This window comes from Phoxinus phoxinus (assembly GCF_949152265.1).
Source record: "Phoxinus phoxinus genome assembly, chromosome: 5".
Taxonomy (NCBI): domain Eukaryota; kingdom Metazoa; phylum Chordata; class Actinopteri; order Cypriniformes; family Leuciscidae; genus Phoxinus; species Phoxinus phoxinus.
The window spans coordinates 31,183,981-31,201,034 of record NC_136880.1 but is presented as its reverse complement, the minus strand read 5'-3'; the positions used below and the strand labels follow the sequence as shown (position 1 = coordinate 31,201,034).

Sequence of the window (17,054 nt, the reverse complement as noted above, 5' to 3'; positions counted from 1 at the left end):
TTACGCCACATGAGATGTCTGATATGAAGCATCTGGCGACAGGGCTAAAATACATTTGGTTAACATTACATTTGAAAAAATAATACTTAAAAATGTTACAACACATGACGCACTTATTTAGCGATACATAATTATATTTTGACAACCATTTAAGTTAAATGTGAATACTAATCAAGTAGCCAATGATGCATACTCATTACACTAAAGAAGAGCTTCCAAAATAAGTGAAAAAATACATCATAACTACTAACTAGAAACATTCTGACCTCAGGCGCCATCCTACAAGAATATATACTATCTATTTTAGATACTCTTTTGTGAAAAAGAAACTATAAAGACTGACTTGGAACAACATATGAAAGTACATGGTGAAAAGAAACTGATAAAAATGTTTCGAAAAGACACAAATCATCCCAAATCAGATCCCAGTGTTCCAGCTCTTGCATGTACACACCAACACATGCACTTTTCCAGCTGTGTCAGTGCACTGCCAAGCACAAGCAGAATGGGGTGGGAAATCTGGGGGCGTCACCTAGTAACATGTTGCAACTGCTGGCTGCGCTGAGCGAGCGGAAGGCGACGTACCACCTGGACATCACACCACGGGTCTCACGAACACACACCAACCAGACTGCCTGCCAGCTTCCATACATGAATTCAGCCATACATTATCTGCTGTCCACCCAATCCTGCTCATATCTCACACAGTTAACCTCTTCTCACTTCCCCGTAACCACGGCAGCATCTTGTTTTAGCTCGGCCTGCGAGCCGTTTTCCCTCCATAACAACACATTCCATAGTCAGCACACGGGAAGACTGACTCAGCTCTGAACGTCTGTCTCTTATTCAGCTAATTAGTCTGAAAAATGTTTTTTGTGTGGTTGTGGTCTCTGGGAGTATATCAAATTCTGATGAACTGAAAAAATGTAACAGTAGTATTTCTGCGGCGTGCAACGGGCTGAAACATGTTGAAAACTCACCGTAAACCTATTTAACAAAATAATGGTGGAAACTACTCCATTAAACTACTTTTAAAAAAATAATAAAAAACATTATTATTTTTTATTAAGCAAGGATGCATTGAATTTATCACAATATTCCATAATACTACTGCATTTTTAATCAAATAAATATGGTCTTATATTCTCTACCACGCATTTGATTAATAAATTGTTGACAAAATAATACCATTTGAACCTATATGTGAGCCACCTTCTAAAAATGTACTCAAAGTGGCAAGCCTACTACAATTTAACTATTATTTGGTATTACCTATTTTCCAGAAAATATGGTAAATGGAAAGTATTATTTTATTGTTATATTTTGCAAATACCAATATCTCTCACACACATAAACAGTTCTAAATTACGAGTTGTTTGTTTTAGGCTGCAGAAAGTTGCTCAATCTGAAATCTTGGAAAAGTAACTTGGCTGCAATCACACATGACTGCACAACCGTACATCTGGAAACTGAGATTTCGATTCCCACCAATAACTTTGTTATGTCTGAGACTGCGAATGATGTGATCGCTTTTGACTTCAGGAGTGAGTTAGGGCGATCAAAGAGCAGCGAGCGATCAAGGGAGAGATCACAAAATGAGAGATAGAAGACACTTTTACCTGCAGTACAGGGCTGTTGTCGAAGTTATATGCGCTGGGTCGGCCCTCGAGCGTGGAAAAGGCCACGTTTCCTCCGGTGAGGGGCGAGATGTCGCTAAACTCATCTGTGCACAGAGCCTGCTGCTCGTCCTCGCTCGTGCGGATAAAGCCACGGTTGATCTTGCTGTAGGTCTTCTCGCAGGAGCCGCTGTAGTACTGGTAGGGAACCCAGGGCCCGTCCTCACTGGTGCGCTTGTAGATGGCAAAGCTCTCAGGACGGCTGGTGTGGAACTTCAGACGCACGTAGGTGATGTCGAAAGCCTTGCCTGGAAGAAGATAGAAGGCAATGAATACTTCATTCTAAATGTAACACCATAGCACTGAAACTGAAACGGATGGATCATTAACACGGAGTAGAAAGTCCTAATATTCAAATGGGAAATCCAACCAATTTAAAATATGGGAAAGTCACAGATAAACATAGGTTGCGTGTCCTCAGCGCATCTGATCATATATTTAGGTAAACGTAGAAGGGGAGATCAGTGAGACATGTTCTATAATGTACAGAGAATGCAAGGCAGATTTCACACAGATATGCTGGTAGTAGTGTCCTCAAGCTAAAGGTAGAACTGGGTTCAGATAAAGCTGGAAGATGACTGGATGGATACCATTCCCTGCCTTTACCAATCTGCACTTTGGTACGGCCCACAAAAAGATAGAGCTGGATTTAAGGACTGGATAAGACACCAAATCAGCACTGCAGGTGTCAAACATACACACATCTCTGAAAGATTGCACAGAAAATGGATCAAGGTTAAGCAGACAAGCCTGATATTGCACACAGCTGGCATAATGCCATGCAAACATAAACCTTGTTCCACTCAAAATACCTCAGCGCTCCTTCCTGTCTGATAAGATCAGCAAATCCTTGTCCTCAAATTTCTATTGTTCTGCTCATTTTTCCCCCCTCTAACTGCTGCAAGAATCATGGTCATAACCACTTTAGAAATTCAGAGGGACACCCTCGTTTTCAAATGATTGTGTTCACACATATTTGTTGTTGTATTATTTATTAAAAAATACAATAGAATGTATACATACAATGACTTGAACACACAAATTCTATGATGAGCATGTCTTCAGTTTCTGAATAAAAATTGATCTTGATATTTTTGTTTTTGGTTAGTTTAGGATGTCAGATGGTGTAACTCCCCCAAAAAGTAATAACTATGAATTAATTAATTTATAATATAAAAATCTACTTTTACCTCGAAAAATCCATTAAAAAAATATTTTGAAGGAAAAAAAAAGACACGCATTCAAAATGTAAAGAAAAAAAGGATGGCTACAGCACATACACTAACGCTCAGTAAGACTTTTTTTAATGTTGTGATGTGAAATATTATTACAATTTAAAATAACAGTTTTCCATTTGACACATTTTTAACTGTTATTTTAAATAATAAATAGCAGTATTTTCAGCATCATTACTCCAGTCTTCAGCATCACATGATCCGTCAGAAATCATTCTATATGCTGATTTGGTACTCAATTGTAAACTTCTTGTGAAAATGGTATTTATATATATATATATATATATATATATATATATATACACAGTATTTAAACCATATGAATACATTTATAAAACTTTGGTACATGCGTTTAAACTAGTCTTCCTTTTCAAGGATTTTCACTTTTCTTTATTGTGGACTATTATCTCTCTGCCATGATTGGAATAATTTCTTCGTCAACTAGCCTGAAATTCTTTTTTCCACTCCTTGACACATAACATGCAATCAAACCTTGTCTCGTAAAATGACAAGACAAGAGCATAATCACATGCTTTTTTTTTTTACTTTTTTTACAAGAAGCTTAGTTTTTTGTGCTAGTCTGGATTTCAGAAGCTTTGCGAGGTCCTCCAGCAATTATATAGAGCGTGTAAAAACATATTTTTGCATGTCTGAGCAAGCTATGAGTGTTTGGGAGAGACTGTAACCAGGGGCCAAGGGAAATGGCATGGAAAGACATCATTTATTTAGTGCTAAGAAAATGACACCATCTTTCAAGCAGGGCCATGGGGGGACCAATGTTTGCTTTCCCAAAGAATTTGCTCTCCAAACAAATCCACAAAAACTAGGGACAACTGTGTGTTAAGTAAATAGACAGCGATTGCATCAAAAAGTCTAACTACAGCTAAAGCAGGGACTGGTTTAAAGCAATGACAAAAAGACTCGTTCCTCGCAGCAGTCTCTGAAGGCATTTTGGCTGTTAACATGAAAATGAACTTGCTGACTTTTAGGAGCCCCCAGCACACAAGGTCAAAGTTTGACAGAAGTGGGAGAGATTTTTACAATAGGGCGTGGGTTTTCTGCTTTTTTTGTTAGTGAATGAGCTGAAAATGCCAAACGTAGCTCTTAAAAAAAAAAAGCTTACAATGACTCAAAGGTGAATCAAAGAATAGCTAGCTATCATCCAAAAATTTCACAAAAAGCAAAAAAAACAAAAAAAAAACACAGAGTACTAGCCTATACTTCTTTTTCCTTACGTAAGCTAGTGCGTGGTGTCAGAAGACCAGGAATATATCAAAAATGTCATATGGGCTTTCCTGGTACTTCATCCATTTTTGAGCTGCTCTTTTCTCAATGGACATGGATAGTGACTACCTCATCACATTCTACTACACAATTTCTTTCAAGTTCCCCCCTGTGGAACTCAAATTCACAATGTTAAATTTTGAGTGAATTTGCACTTGCAATACAGATACAAAAAGAAACGGTGCTTAAAGGTTCACTCTAAAATGAAAATGCTGTCATCATTTAATCACCCTCATGTTGTTCCAAACCAGCATGACTTCTTCTGCAGAAAACAAAAGAACATATTTAGAAAAATATCTGTGTTCAATACAATAGACAATGTTGTTTTGGACCCCATTGACTTTTTGTATGGGCAAAAACTGCTAAAACATTCTTCAAAACATCTTTTGTATTCTACATAAGAAAAAAACGTAAAATGGGTTTGGATGAGGGTGAGAAAATAACAGAATTTAAAATTTTAGATAACTTATCCCTAAGAGTGACAAGAAACAACAAAAGAAGAAGAAAAAAACAGCGCTGGAATCACGCTCTTGCAAGAGTGAAAATGATGACGGTCATGCTCATGAAATAAGACAATATTCCCATGCATGCACAAATTCAGACAGCACAACTGAGTCAAAAGAATTTTCCAGCAACAGTTTTATCCAATAGTTGTCCATATTTCTTATGGGCCTTTCAAATTCTACTCTATTTTTGGCCAATTCTACTCGGATGACTCGCAATCCTTATCCAGATGTTTTCAAGCACAATTTGACTTTATTTCTCTCTAGATCATACTGTAGTAATTCATTGCAGTTCAGGTGCACTGAAACAAAGACTGGGAACAATTGTGGTAGTACAGAACATTGTGACCAAATAGGCCCATTTCCTAATCAAGTCCTGCTTTGAACCCAGGAACAATCCAAGGCATCCACATTTGACACTGCTACGCCATGGATCCGACAACAGCAGGATGACTTTTAAAACCTAATACCCAAACAAAGCAATGCTTTAAAGCGTTCGCACGCAAGTTGTGCATGCACTTCACTGACTGGTCTGGCACTGAGGCGAACAGTGCCATCATTGATGTCTCACCTCTGAAGTCTCCCCGGCATCCTCGCAAAACAAGGCGAACCAAATCTGTTGGCAAAGCAGTGAAGAATCAAGCCAGAAGCTGGCTGAGAGGGAAACAAAAAAGCCCCTTCACGTAGCCAACGCACTTCAGAAAGACAGACAAAGCGCACTTGAGCACTGACTCGTAGTGCTCACTGGAGCATTGCTGGAGCTCAAAGGCATGACTGAAGCAAGGGTGCACATGAAGAGGAAAGGGTCAGGCCCTGTGGGGGACGTCCTACTGGACTGTCTTTGAACTTATATTTGATGACATCTCATCTTTGTCACAAAGCCTTTTGAGACTGAGAGGGTGTGAATTCAGGGTCTGCATACTGAGAGAATTAAGGTGGAGGCCTGTTCCTAACATCTGCAAACAATGAGCCAGAAAGATAATAATAAATAACATAAATAAAAATGTTGTCCAATTACATTACACCACTGCAGCAAAGGTGGTACACAGCAGTTTTATCAGAGCAAAGAAAAAAGTCCTAATAAGACATATGCAGACACTCCAAAAATGGGAACTTGATGTTCTCGTGATCTCAAACATATTGCACATCCTATGGGCAATTAATCATTTCCTTTGGGTCAGCAAAGCAGACATTACACAGACCTAAACCATCATCGTCTGCAGCTGTGGGGGAAGTAGCCACAGGTGTCTCCTGAAGCTGAGAAAAATCACAGCGATGAGCAGAAGGAGTCTCTTTGAGTGTGCGCCAGCTGGGAGACTGTGCGTACTATGGAGAACATACTAGAACATATGAAACTTACTAAATATATTAGACTGTACTTCAGAATATCAGAGATTTGTGGAAGTAAACTTAATTTAGTCTTTTTATTATTTACTGTTATTGTGTGATTGCTGGTTTTATTTTATAATCCTCATGGGAAAAGTCACTTTCTCTGCTCATAAACTAACGCTGGTGTGAAGTCGACTGATGTATTGAGGTTTACACCAGGAGTTGAAGCTTTTCAAAAACTCTAATTAGGCTCATATGGAGGCAAATTAAAGGGTTCTTTTATCCCACCATTATTGGGAAATTCCTCTACTTAATCACCTATTACTGCTGCCACTGAATGCAGATATGAAGTAGACTTAAATCCAGAATGTGGTCCAAAAGACTGTGACCCCTAGTGAACAAGGTTAAACAAATGTTTTAAATGCAATAAAACACATATATATATATATATATATATATACAACTTTATAAATATATATTATACGCACACACACATTTAAAATGTTATTAAAATGTTCTTATTTGATTAGTGACCATCAGAAATGGAGAAAAAAGTAGTAGCCAAGTAAAGGGATGCACCGAAATAAAAATTCTGTGCCGAAACCGAAAATTCTCGATGCACTTGGCCAAAAAACAAAAATGCTTTTTCAAATTAATTTATTTCTTAATTTAAATTAGTTTTTTTTGCATAATTGTATTAATATTAGACATTTTAATGGAATTGAATTATTTAGGCATTTTCGGCCGATAATTTTCTTCAGATTAAATTTTGGTGCATCCCTAGTAACTTTTTCAAAATCGTACATTTTTTTTATTTTATTTTTACCAGGTATTTAAATGAAAAAAGCAGCAACATTTTCCTTAACGTCTCAGAGTGTTGGATGCCACAAATATTTTCCTATTTAAAGTCTGTATAAAATTAAATTAAAAAAGAAACATTGGCAAATGATTTCACTCTTGAAGAAGCTGCAAGAAGTCCATGAAGAATGTTATGCATTTAGTGGCACAAGCATGATGGCACTACATGGTTTTACCCAGCCCTTCAAGTTCAAGACCGCCCTGAGCAGAAGAACAAGAGGAATTCCACCATTCAATCCAGAACAATCAGGGTATTGATGATAAAAAAACCCCGTGTGGCTCCCATTGTGAGACTGAATAGATAGAGGACGGATATAAAAAAAAAAAATATATAAAAAAACTCAAACTCAGCTCAGATCAAACTGTCTCAGACATATCCACCATCAAGATCTCTGGAAATGTCAAGCACAGCTTTATCAGTTATCAGACAGGGACCTTCCACTTCATTTCCGGTCTTTCACAATCTGTTCTCACTCACACAGACACATGCAGTCATACATTCAGCAAATATATTTTTTTTCTTCCTTACAAAGTGTCCTAACCGGCTGTACCTTTGTGGAGCCCCGCTCACTGCAAAATTTCATTGGTCTAAAAACATTCTCCACAACAACAAAATATCAAATAACTTCTGATTTTGTGCTTAGTATGGTTAACTTGTCACATTGGGCCGAGTTAGAACCCTTTATCAGAGGGACAACACCCTTGAGGCGACCTTGGTTTATGTGCCTTGCTCAAGGTCACAATATCTCTGGTTATCAGCCTTGGGTATTTAGCCTTTACTATAAACAGACACATTGAGATGCAATTTCTCTCAGTCTCATACCTTTAACCAAAAACTGAGACTGTGTGACAACTTAGGACAGAAGTCGTTGAGGTGGGAGGAGGGATAGAACTTGCTGAACTGACTGGAATGTGCTTCCGTACATAGTGACGCCAGTGTGGGGGGTCAAGGAGACCGAAAGAGAGATTGAGAAGAGAGAGGAACATATGCTAAAGCAAGGGGACAACAGACTAAGAGAAAGAGGTAAAACACAGAAGATAACATCAAGAACCATGGGGGAAGAGACATATTTGATGAAACTTGTCACTAAATCAAAGAATGCAAGACAGACATGTTTAAATGAGAAAATAATCTTGGTTGGGCAAAAACTGCAAACAAATGTCAAATAAAAATACATTAAGCCACATTAAGGGGTCAATGCATGAGGAATTTTCCATAATCTTTCGTGATAAAAGAGGTTATTGTGCTATAAAAAAAAAAAACATTGTACGTTTCAGAACTCAAAATGTCATCTTCTGCTCCTGTTATCAAAAGATCATTAGATAGTTAATTAAGGTTTGGAGAGAAAAACACTTTGCCAATTTTATAAAAGGGGAAGGGTAAATGATGCATGCCATTAAATTTAAGGCATGTTCTCTGAAGGAGGCGAGGAAGTTTGTGAAATGCCACGGTGCGGTTCAGTGTGGCTTACCTGGTCATTATGAAAGATGAGAGAAGGGCTCAGGCAACACGCTGAGGCATGTGTGCCAACCATAAAAACTCTTATATTCAATAAGATTTTTTTTTTAAGAAACGGCAAGGATGTATAAGTTGATCAAAAGAGGTAGTTAAGTTTACATTGTTTTAAAAAAAGAGCAACAACAAAAAACCTTCTATTCATCAAAGAATTCTGAGATAGAAAAAAAAAAAATCTTTTCTATTTTTTTAATAAACTTTAACTATTATGCTTTTAGTTTATTTTTTACTCCATTAAATCATTAAAGCTACTGCAACACTGCAATAAAAAAGTTTGCCCTACGTTCTGTCCTTCTAAATATTTGTAAGTCCAAGCTGAATCACTTTCTTTATGTTTCAGACCTATCATAGCATGAATTTTAAACCAGCACCACAAACAGATGTGCGCATTGTGCTTGCGGCGCCATATATCAATATTTCAGAATGAGTCCAACACTAAAAAGTGAGTGAAGAAAAGCAGCAGCTGTCTAAAGACACTGCCATAAATCCACTTCAAACCAAGTGTGAGAGGTGACAGTGACCGTAGTGGGGGAACGATGGGGCCTTGAGACGGAAACACCTCAGCCATGAGAGAGAGACTCAATTCAGGAACTGAGAGTTAAGAAAATAACAAATCAGTCAGGAGATACTCTACATCCTTGAGTTTTCACTCCCACTAGAGTTCTCAATGGCCGCTTACCAGTTCCTCCCTTAAACACGGTGGCCAGACTCTGATTAGGGTGAGTGAAAAGAAAACACAAAAACTAAAACAAATGTCTTTGTTAGGAATGCCTGTCTAATGAAGAAGAGGGGCTTGTTCTGAAAAAAAAATAACTTGTGCATGCTTGCTTGGCAAGGCGGGGAGGAAAAGATTTAGCCTTTAAAAGTGTCAAACACATTTATTTGTGAGCTGAAGGTAAATCCAAGTTTTATGGGGGAAATGACTAAACTGAAAAGACCTTTGAAATGGAGAGGCCGTCCACTAGTCTTCTTTCAAAAGGAGGCGCTGCCAAGAGGCCCGGCTCAGAAAATCCCATCACAATAACATGGTCAGTCTTGTTGGTATGCAACTGTCACATGGCCCCAATTAAATCCTCTTAAAACAAACACCAAATAACCACCAATCACAAATGAAACCCTAATGCACAGGTCTCATTGTGTGGAGGAGTTCTGCCCATTCACAAGTTTCAAAGGTGAGATCCAGATCTTTGCAATCAGGGATTCCATTCATTATTGACATTCCGGGGTTTGGGAGGGGGGGGGGAAAGGTGGAGCGCTTTGCCGAAGGCCATGCTATGAATTCACACCTTTCAGCTAACCTTCAAGCCCTATTGGAGATGTTTGAGGTGATAAAGACCTACAACAATTGAGCTACAGCTCTGTTAAAACAAAAGAAAGATACATCCATTCAACAAGGCAGCAAATGGAGTCTCGGGCCCCAGGCTGACTGGCTCGCAGGGGACGACAGTAATTCAAAAAGCTGTTTACAGGACGGGGTAAAGCTCTGAATAAGTGGCTGCGTTATCTAAACAACTCTGAAAGCTTTACTGTTGTGGGTTTACTGCTGTGTGAATGTTGTAATCGTGGCTAAATTGATTATAAGCCATTCTAAAATGTCATGTGGTGGACTGAGATTTCTCAGAGATAAATTTATGGTGCGGAAAACCATTTTCTCTGTTTGGCGTTCCCCGTGAGAACAAGGAGCTACACCCTGTATGTTCAGACCTGCCTCTCTTGGAGTGGCTGACGGGAGGCGTTGGTCAGTTCACAACAGTCCTCTGTCATTTCTCAATAGTTGACCTTTGCACATCATCTCAAAAATATGTATTTAAATATGAGGGAAGAACAAAAGCCACTAAACTGAAAGCATTTATCTGTCAAAGTTATGTGGCAAAAAAAGGCAAACTACAGCTAGCTGTAAAAAATGCATATAAAAAGAAAAAGCTCACAGGAAAAAGCATACATTGACTGCAAAATATTCAGTTATTAATATTTTGTTCTCTCTTCTTTTTGCACGTGTTCATAATTTCTATGTATTGCCGCCTGGGCAAAAATTGTGTTCGCACAATTCGTTATCATGAATAGAACTATTGACTCCAAGCACAACCATCTATTTTCAGTTGCAACTGAAATGTAAAAAAAAAAGGTGCTCTTGTGAAATTGACCTAGAAAGAACCATTGTCTGCAAACAAAACACAAAATACAAACTGTAGCGAGCAGGACGAGGTCGAGGGCCGCGGGAGGACGGCGCGAGGCCGGTGCCGTGATTACTGATGAGCACGACGCACCGGTCTCGTATCTCTCACGGAGGAGCGGCGATAGTGGAGATCGAGAGAGGCCAGGCCTGGATTTATGTTGTGTTTTGTTATATGTGGCAGTCGTCCGTGAGGGGCTGCTGTCTTTACTTTCATTCTGTATTTGTTTATTTTATTATTAAAGTCTTTAAATGTTCGCCGGTTCCCGCCTCCTCCTTCCCATAACAATGAACTGTGTTAAACATATCCAGGTTTTTTTTTTAAACGATTTAATCATAGCAATGACAATTTCCACCATTTGTACTCAACCATTTCAATTATGACTAACTCAAGGTGTGCCTGTTTGCTCCAGGAGGAAGACGGTCTATGTATGGGGTGAGGTAACTAAGCTTGGACCTCTCTCTGCATTCCTTCAGCACTCTTCCAAACCTCTCGAACACAGCCGGAGGTGCACGAGAGGGAGACAGAGAGAGAGACCCTCAGGGAACTAGAAGGATTAGGGGTTGCTGTACGAGTACATGAGTGGGGGGCTGTCCGGAGGGAAAGCCTCAGCCCAAAGCTACAGTCCAATTAAACATCCTCTCATGACCTCACTGCATTCTTCCGTGGTGGGATGAACAATGACGGCTTTGACTTTTTAAACATGTGGGCATGACAGTTTTTTCCTGTACATAATTTTTCACCATCTGCCCATCGGCCTGCTGGGAGATACATGTCGAACATCTGTTCCCGTCCACACTTCCGCAAAACACTATCAGCCTGTACAGCGTGAAGAGAACGTTCTAACCAGAGAGAACGTTCACAGTACACACTTCTTGAAATTAATTTCAAAAGGTATAAAGAATTATTTATATTATTTGAACAAAGCATACATTTAACCTTAAAAAAAAAGTGTGGCACTGTTGCACAATCATATGCTTAAAATAAGCACAGTTGGGAGTGATCAGATTGACAGAAGAAACAAAAAGCTTATTGTGTCATTCGCCAAGTTTTCAATCGTTGCGCCCTACACACAGACAGAAAAAAGAAAAAAGGGAAATAAATAATGTTCTGTATTTTTTAAAGGCTTTCAAGCTTCATTTAACAGTCTGTAGTACACACAACTGATATTTGAACCGACAAATTATTTGACCTCTAGTAGGACCTTTAGTCTAATCTTGTTAAATATCTGTTTTGTTTTGATAACTTTAACACTTGACGATCTAACATTTATTGCTCAATCTTCTAATTAACCTTTGAGTAACTTCCAAGGCTTTAGAAAGGCCATAGCATTTAGTCATGTAACATGGCTTCCCAGCAACAGTCAAGCTCAATTTAACCTGTAACCCAAGCAACAGTTTCGGTTACTGATGCAAAATAATTACTATGACAGCTCATCTGGACAAAAAACAGAGAGAGAACGAGATTGTGAGGAAGGAATAAAGAGAATTTACACTGAAACCAATCTACACTCAGAACTGGAACTGACCATTTTACACTATTGATTTTACAGTGGGTAGGTGGAGTGAAGGAGGGTGGCATGCATTGCATTACAATAGAGGAATCCGAGGAATGCAGTAGAATACATAGTCAGAGCCCTTTACTAAACAAATCAGAGAGCACTGAATTTGATATGGTAAAGAAAGAAAAATCAGTACCCGTCTGCATACTGGACAAGTGAATTTGGTGCAGTCACACTACACTTTGACAACAAGTTGACCAATCCAGAACTTTACAACTCAGTTGATAACTAACTTCTTTGCATCATCTTCCACCATTTCATTTCCATGGGGTACAAATAGACATGAATGGAGCACAAAGCACGTGTCCACACCTTCAATTCTTATTAATGGTAGATAGCTGATATTTTAAATATTTTAAATGACTGACATTGGCTGATAAGTTTTTCTGTTTGGCTGATAAGTGTGTAATAAGCAAGCAGGACTTTTATTTTGACAGTGCTTAAAACACAGTGCCTGAGTGCAGATGCTACTTTCAGATATACTTAATTTTATTCATGTTTTAATTAATTATTTATTTATTTGAAAATGCCATAATAGGGTTACAAAAACAAGAAGTTGCTATCTAAAATATAAATGTTTATATTAGATTATTTTTATCAAGGTCCGTTTAAAATGTATAACTTGTTAAATTATTTATTATTATTTTAGTAAATATGATGTAAAATAACAAGCAATTGTTATGCTTGTTATTATATTTAAATAGTGTATGCGTTATATGTAAAACAGCTTTATTTCGGATACCCTGCTCTCACATTTAAACAAAACTAACAAACTATCTCTGCATGATTCATGACAGCAGGTAAACTGTTTTTTATTTTATCAAGGAAAAAAAAATACTGTAAAAGGTGACAGTTTACACTCATTTTTATTGCTATTACTTTACAGCTAGAAATACTAACAAATGTTTAAGACCATAATTATGTTAGGGGTTATATTGCAACTACTGTAAATGCATATTAATCAGACTAGATTAGACGGAGTAGATTAGTATTATTAATAGTAGATTAGAAAGTAAAATTTCACAACAGACTTCATAAAAGGCATTTTGCATTCCCACGATGACAATATATTTTCCACATGATCCATTCAAGTTTATGGACTTAGGAGTTACCATGTTAAACTTAAACCCTCATTAATTCATTCTGATAAGACCCATTTAGGCTGCCCTGAATTCATTGATCCAACTTCACCTAAACTCAATCACCCATACAGGACCTGCTGTTTGCTTGCTCTTTAGTGAGAAGTCAACAGCGTCACGGTGTTGAGCTCTGGGAGTGCTGAGCTCAGAGGGGAGCGTGAGGGTCCCCCTAGGGTGGCTCTCTGGACAGGGTGGAGGAGGCATGAAGAGGGGAGGATGAACAACAGAAAGGAGGGTGGGTAATGATTGAGTTTAAAGCCTGAGGCCCCCTGACTCGTTACGGAGCAGACAGACCATGGGACCACTGGTGTGAAAATCACTTATGGCTGGTGTTGACACGAAAAGCTGTGTTGGTGTTGCTGGTGGACAACAATACCCAAACATCTTTTAGGAGGGCATCTTCTAATGAATGAAAGATTAAACCAAGAGTCAAACTATAAAATCAATACATCACTACACAACTGAAGACTTTACTTAACATCAAGGGGCTTTGAATAAAATAAATATTTTGATTACAATCAAGAGATTTTCACACCAGTTAGAAGTAACTGGCTTCACACTGTTCAAGGCAAACGGGAGAACTGAGGATGGCAAAACAAAATGAACTATAGCGTTTTGACAGCGATGACCACCTAGGATCACATGGGGCTACAAATGTGTGTTTTATTGTGGGAAACCAGGGCAAACACATAGTAAAACAGAGTCAATAGGCCCACCCTGACTGCACACACACTAGAAGTCAAAAGGCACAAACAACAAACATTTGCAATCCTACAATAGATCACATCCTTTATCCTGTTTTTTTGCACATCAACCAAAATGGGTCTTTCATACCCCTTTTCCACCGACACGATTCCGGTGCGTGTTCCCGGCATTTGTCCGTTCTCAAACCATTCTGTACATTTCCACTGCAGAAAAGGGGGTTATGGGCCTGAAAGATCGATTCAACTCCGGCCCTAAAAACTTGCTTTCTCGTTGAGCAATGTAATAATGTTAAACTACACTGCTCTTTACATCTAAATATATAAAACTATGTGAGAGAGCGAGCGAGAATCAATGGTTTCAGTTTATATCCGAAAAAGGACAAAAGGTTAAAATGTAAAAATCATTTTAACTGAAAAAAAAAAACCTTCTAAAAGAAAACTAATTTCTGTGTTTTTTAACAATGATATTTTTAATAAATTGGATGAAAAGGACATACTATGATGATGAACAATTTTAATTAAAACAGTCTATGACAATATGAATAAATAAATCCAAGAGAAGACAATGGTTTAAGACGTAATTTTGCACCAACAATGCAATAAAAATAAAGTACATTATTTACTTTATTATAGTTTGTTAGTTATTTCATATTACTGGCAACTAAAGCATTTCTGCTGGAAAATATTATGCACTATTTAAAAGTAAAATGAACTGAAATTAATTACATGACAAAATATTAACATTTTAAAGGGCATATTCAACAAAAGAAAGTCATATTTATACAGAGCTTTTATACAAACATTCAACTTTATTCAGTGATTCAAACAGTTCAATTCTGCTGTAAACCAGCTCTAAAAAGAAAATAGTGCCATTGTTCAGCTAAGGTCAGATGAGTGTTGATTCAGGTCCGTTCAATAACTGTATAAAGATCATCATATATTCCATTATTTCTTTTCAACTATAAAGCAGCTCTATAGAAAGCGGTGGTGTCATCGCCCAGCTCAGTTCAGTTCTCATTCAGTGGTGTCAGTAAAGTCAAATGTGTATAAATGAGAACTTTGCATTGGATCACCACGATATATTAGCCTACATCTATCTATCATTGTTACACTCATCAGATTAGAAAAACTAATCTTTAGGAAATGCTGACTTTAAGCATTGCTTTAATTAAAATGTAACCATTAATCATTGCAGAATATTAAGTAAAATCAAAGATGTGGTTTACTTTGAATAGTACTGCATGAAACCAAAAGCTGTCATCACCGGTTCAAGGGGAAGCTTTAAGGCAAAGCTTCAAGGCACTGATGCGTTTTAAACCACACTGCAGTGCAGACGCACGCACGGTGACACCAGCCACACATCACAGCCTCCCGCGAACCACATCACACAGCGTTTATAGACAAGACTTTGTGGTTGACTAGTCATAACAATGGGATTTTCTTGTGCTGTAAATCCACACATGGTGGTAGCTTGTTGAGTTCTAGACAGCCGGAGAAGCTAAGCACTAACTAGTCTGGTCTTGTTCAGTCTAGTGTTAAAAATAGTAAAAGTAAGCATACCAGTCAGATTGTGAACTCATGAAATGCAATTAAAAGGTCACCAGAAAAATCACAGAATATAAACTTCAAGGAGTCATGACATGAGAAATCAAATCTTAGAAAAAATATTTTTCTGCATATCGTATACATTTGCTTTTTTATAACATTGATTACCACAAAATAATAATTGGCTTCTCTTTTCTTTAAAAAAAAAAAACAGCAAAAAAAAAATCGCTTATAATAAGGCACCTACAACGAAAGTGAATGAGGTCGATCCTTAAACGTTAGAATACTTACTGTTCCAAACATATAGCCACAAAACACCAACAATATGCATGCTAACATGATTTGTGTTAACAAATCAGTTACTATCATTTTCAGTGTAGTTCTATTGAATTTTAAAACGGTTTCCATGACAATGTACAAAACCCTAAAACAACCGTAAAAGTTAAGACCACACAGGTCAAATAATGTTTAAATATTTTATTTATTTATATAATAATAAAGCTCACATTTATGCTTTCAAATCCTCTCAAAAAACTGGCCCCATTTAGGCTACTTTCATTGCAAGCGCCACATCATAACCTTGATCTTGATCTCTAGAGACTATGAAATAAATAGTTGTTGTAATCATCAATAGCATCATGCAACAAATACTTTTGATTGAATATTCATTTAATAGAAAAGGACGACGTGAAGGCAAAATAAGGAAAAGCCTCTTCTCATTCTTTCGGGGCTGTACATGCATACAGAAGAGTTAATGATAAACACCCAGAACTTTACATTGACAAATATATTCCACAGGATGCCTTGGCTCAAAACTCACTTCACCATTCATTAACTTCAGGGCTTTTAAGCATGCAACAGCCTCGTTTCAAACCAACAAAAATCTCAAACCTTTCTAGGGGAGTTGAACTTGGGAAACGGGAGGAGGCAGTTTTAACCTATTCAAGATAATGCACGGAAAAAGCGGACACTGCGACTTTGGTCTGAGCTTGCATGTTTAAACATGGATGCAGGACATGCAACAGCTGCATAAACAATTACTGACGAGCTGCCAAGCTCCTCGTTCGACCCTCCTCAAATAACCATCCCTGTGCTGGGGTATACGTGATATTTTAAGGACTTTCTCAAGCAATGAAGTGAAGGGTCAAAGAAATAACAATCCATGATATTATTTACAACATCCTTTATTTAAACTTCCGACTTCTCGGGGTTACAACATCATCAGGGTCAATCAGCCAACTCTGAAACCTTGAAATATTTCGGCCGTTCAATAAACAACTGTGCCTGATGGGCGTTGAGGGCCTTTTATCCACTCAAGAACTGAGTTTTGGATTTATCAGTCCAGTTCGTTCTTGATGAGACTGAGGGGACTTTCACACTGGGCTCGTTTGCTGCGGTCCGAGCCCGAGCGCGATTGTTCCTGGCGCCGCCCGCAGCGTTGGCCTGGTTTCACACTCAACTTGATACATTGAACCCTGTTGTGTTTGCGTGCATATTACGTCATCGCAAACGTGCACGGCGCATGATAGA

General features: G+C 38.0%; 1 protein-coding gene across 1 annotated transcript in view; it reads right to left on the bottom strand.

Annotated features, from left to right (window-relative positions):
• lamc1 (laminin, gamma 1) overlaps positions 1–17,054 on the bottom strand; it is a 58,071-nt gene that overhangs the window by 20,677 nt on the left and 20,340 nt on the right. The window contains exon 2 of the mRNA XM_079612486.1: positions 1,620–1,924. Within this exon, the coding sequence (XP_079468612.1) occupies positions 1,620–1,924 (305 nt within the window). The remainder of the gene's footprint in view (positions 1–1,619; positions 1,925–17,054) is intronic.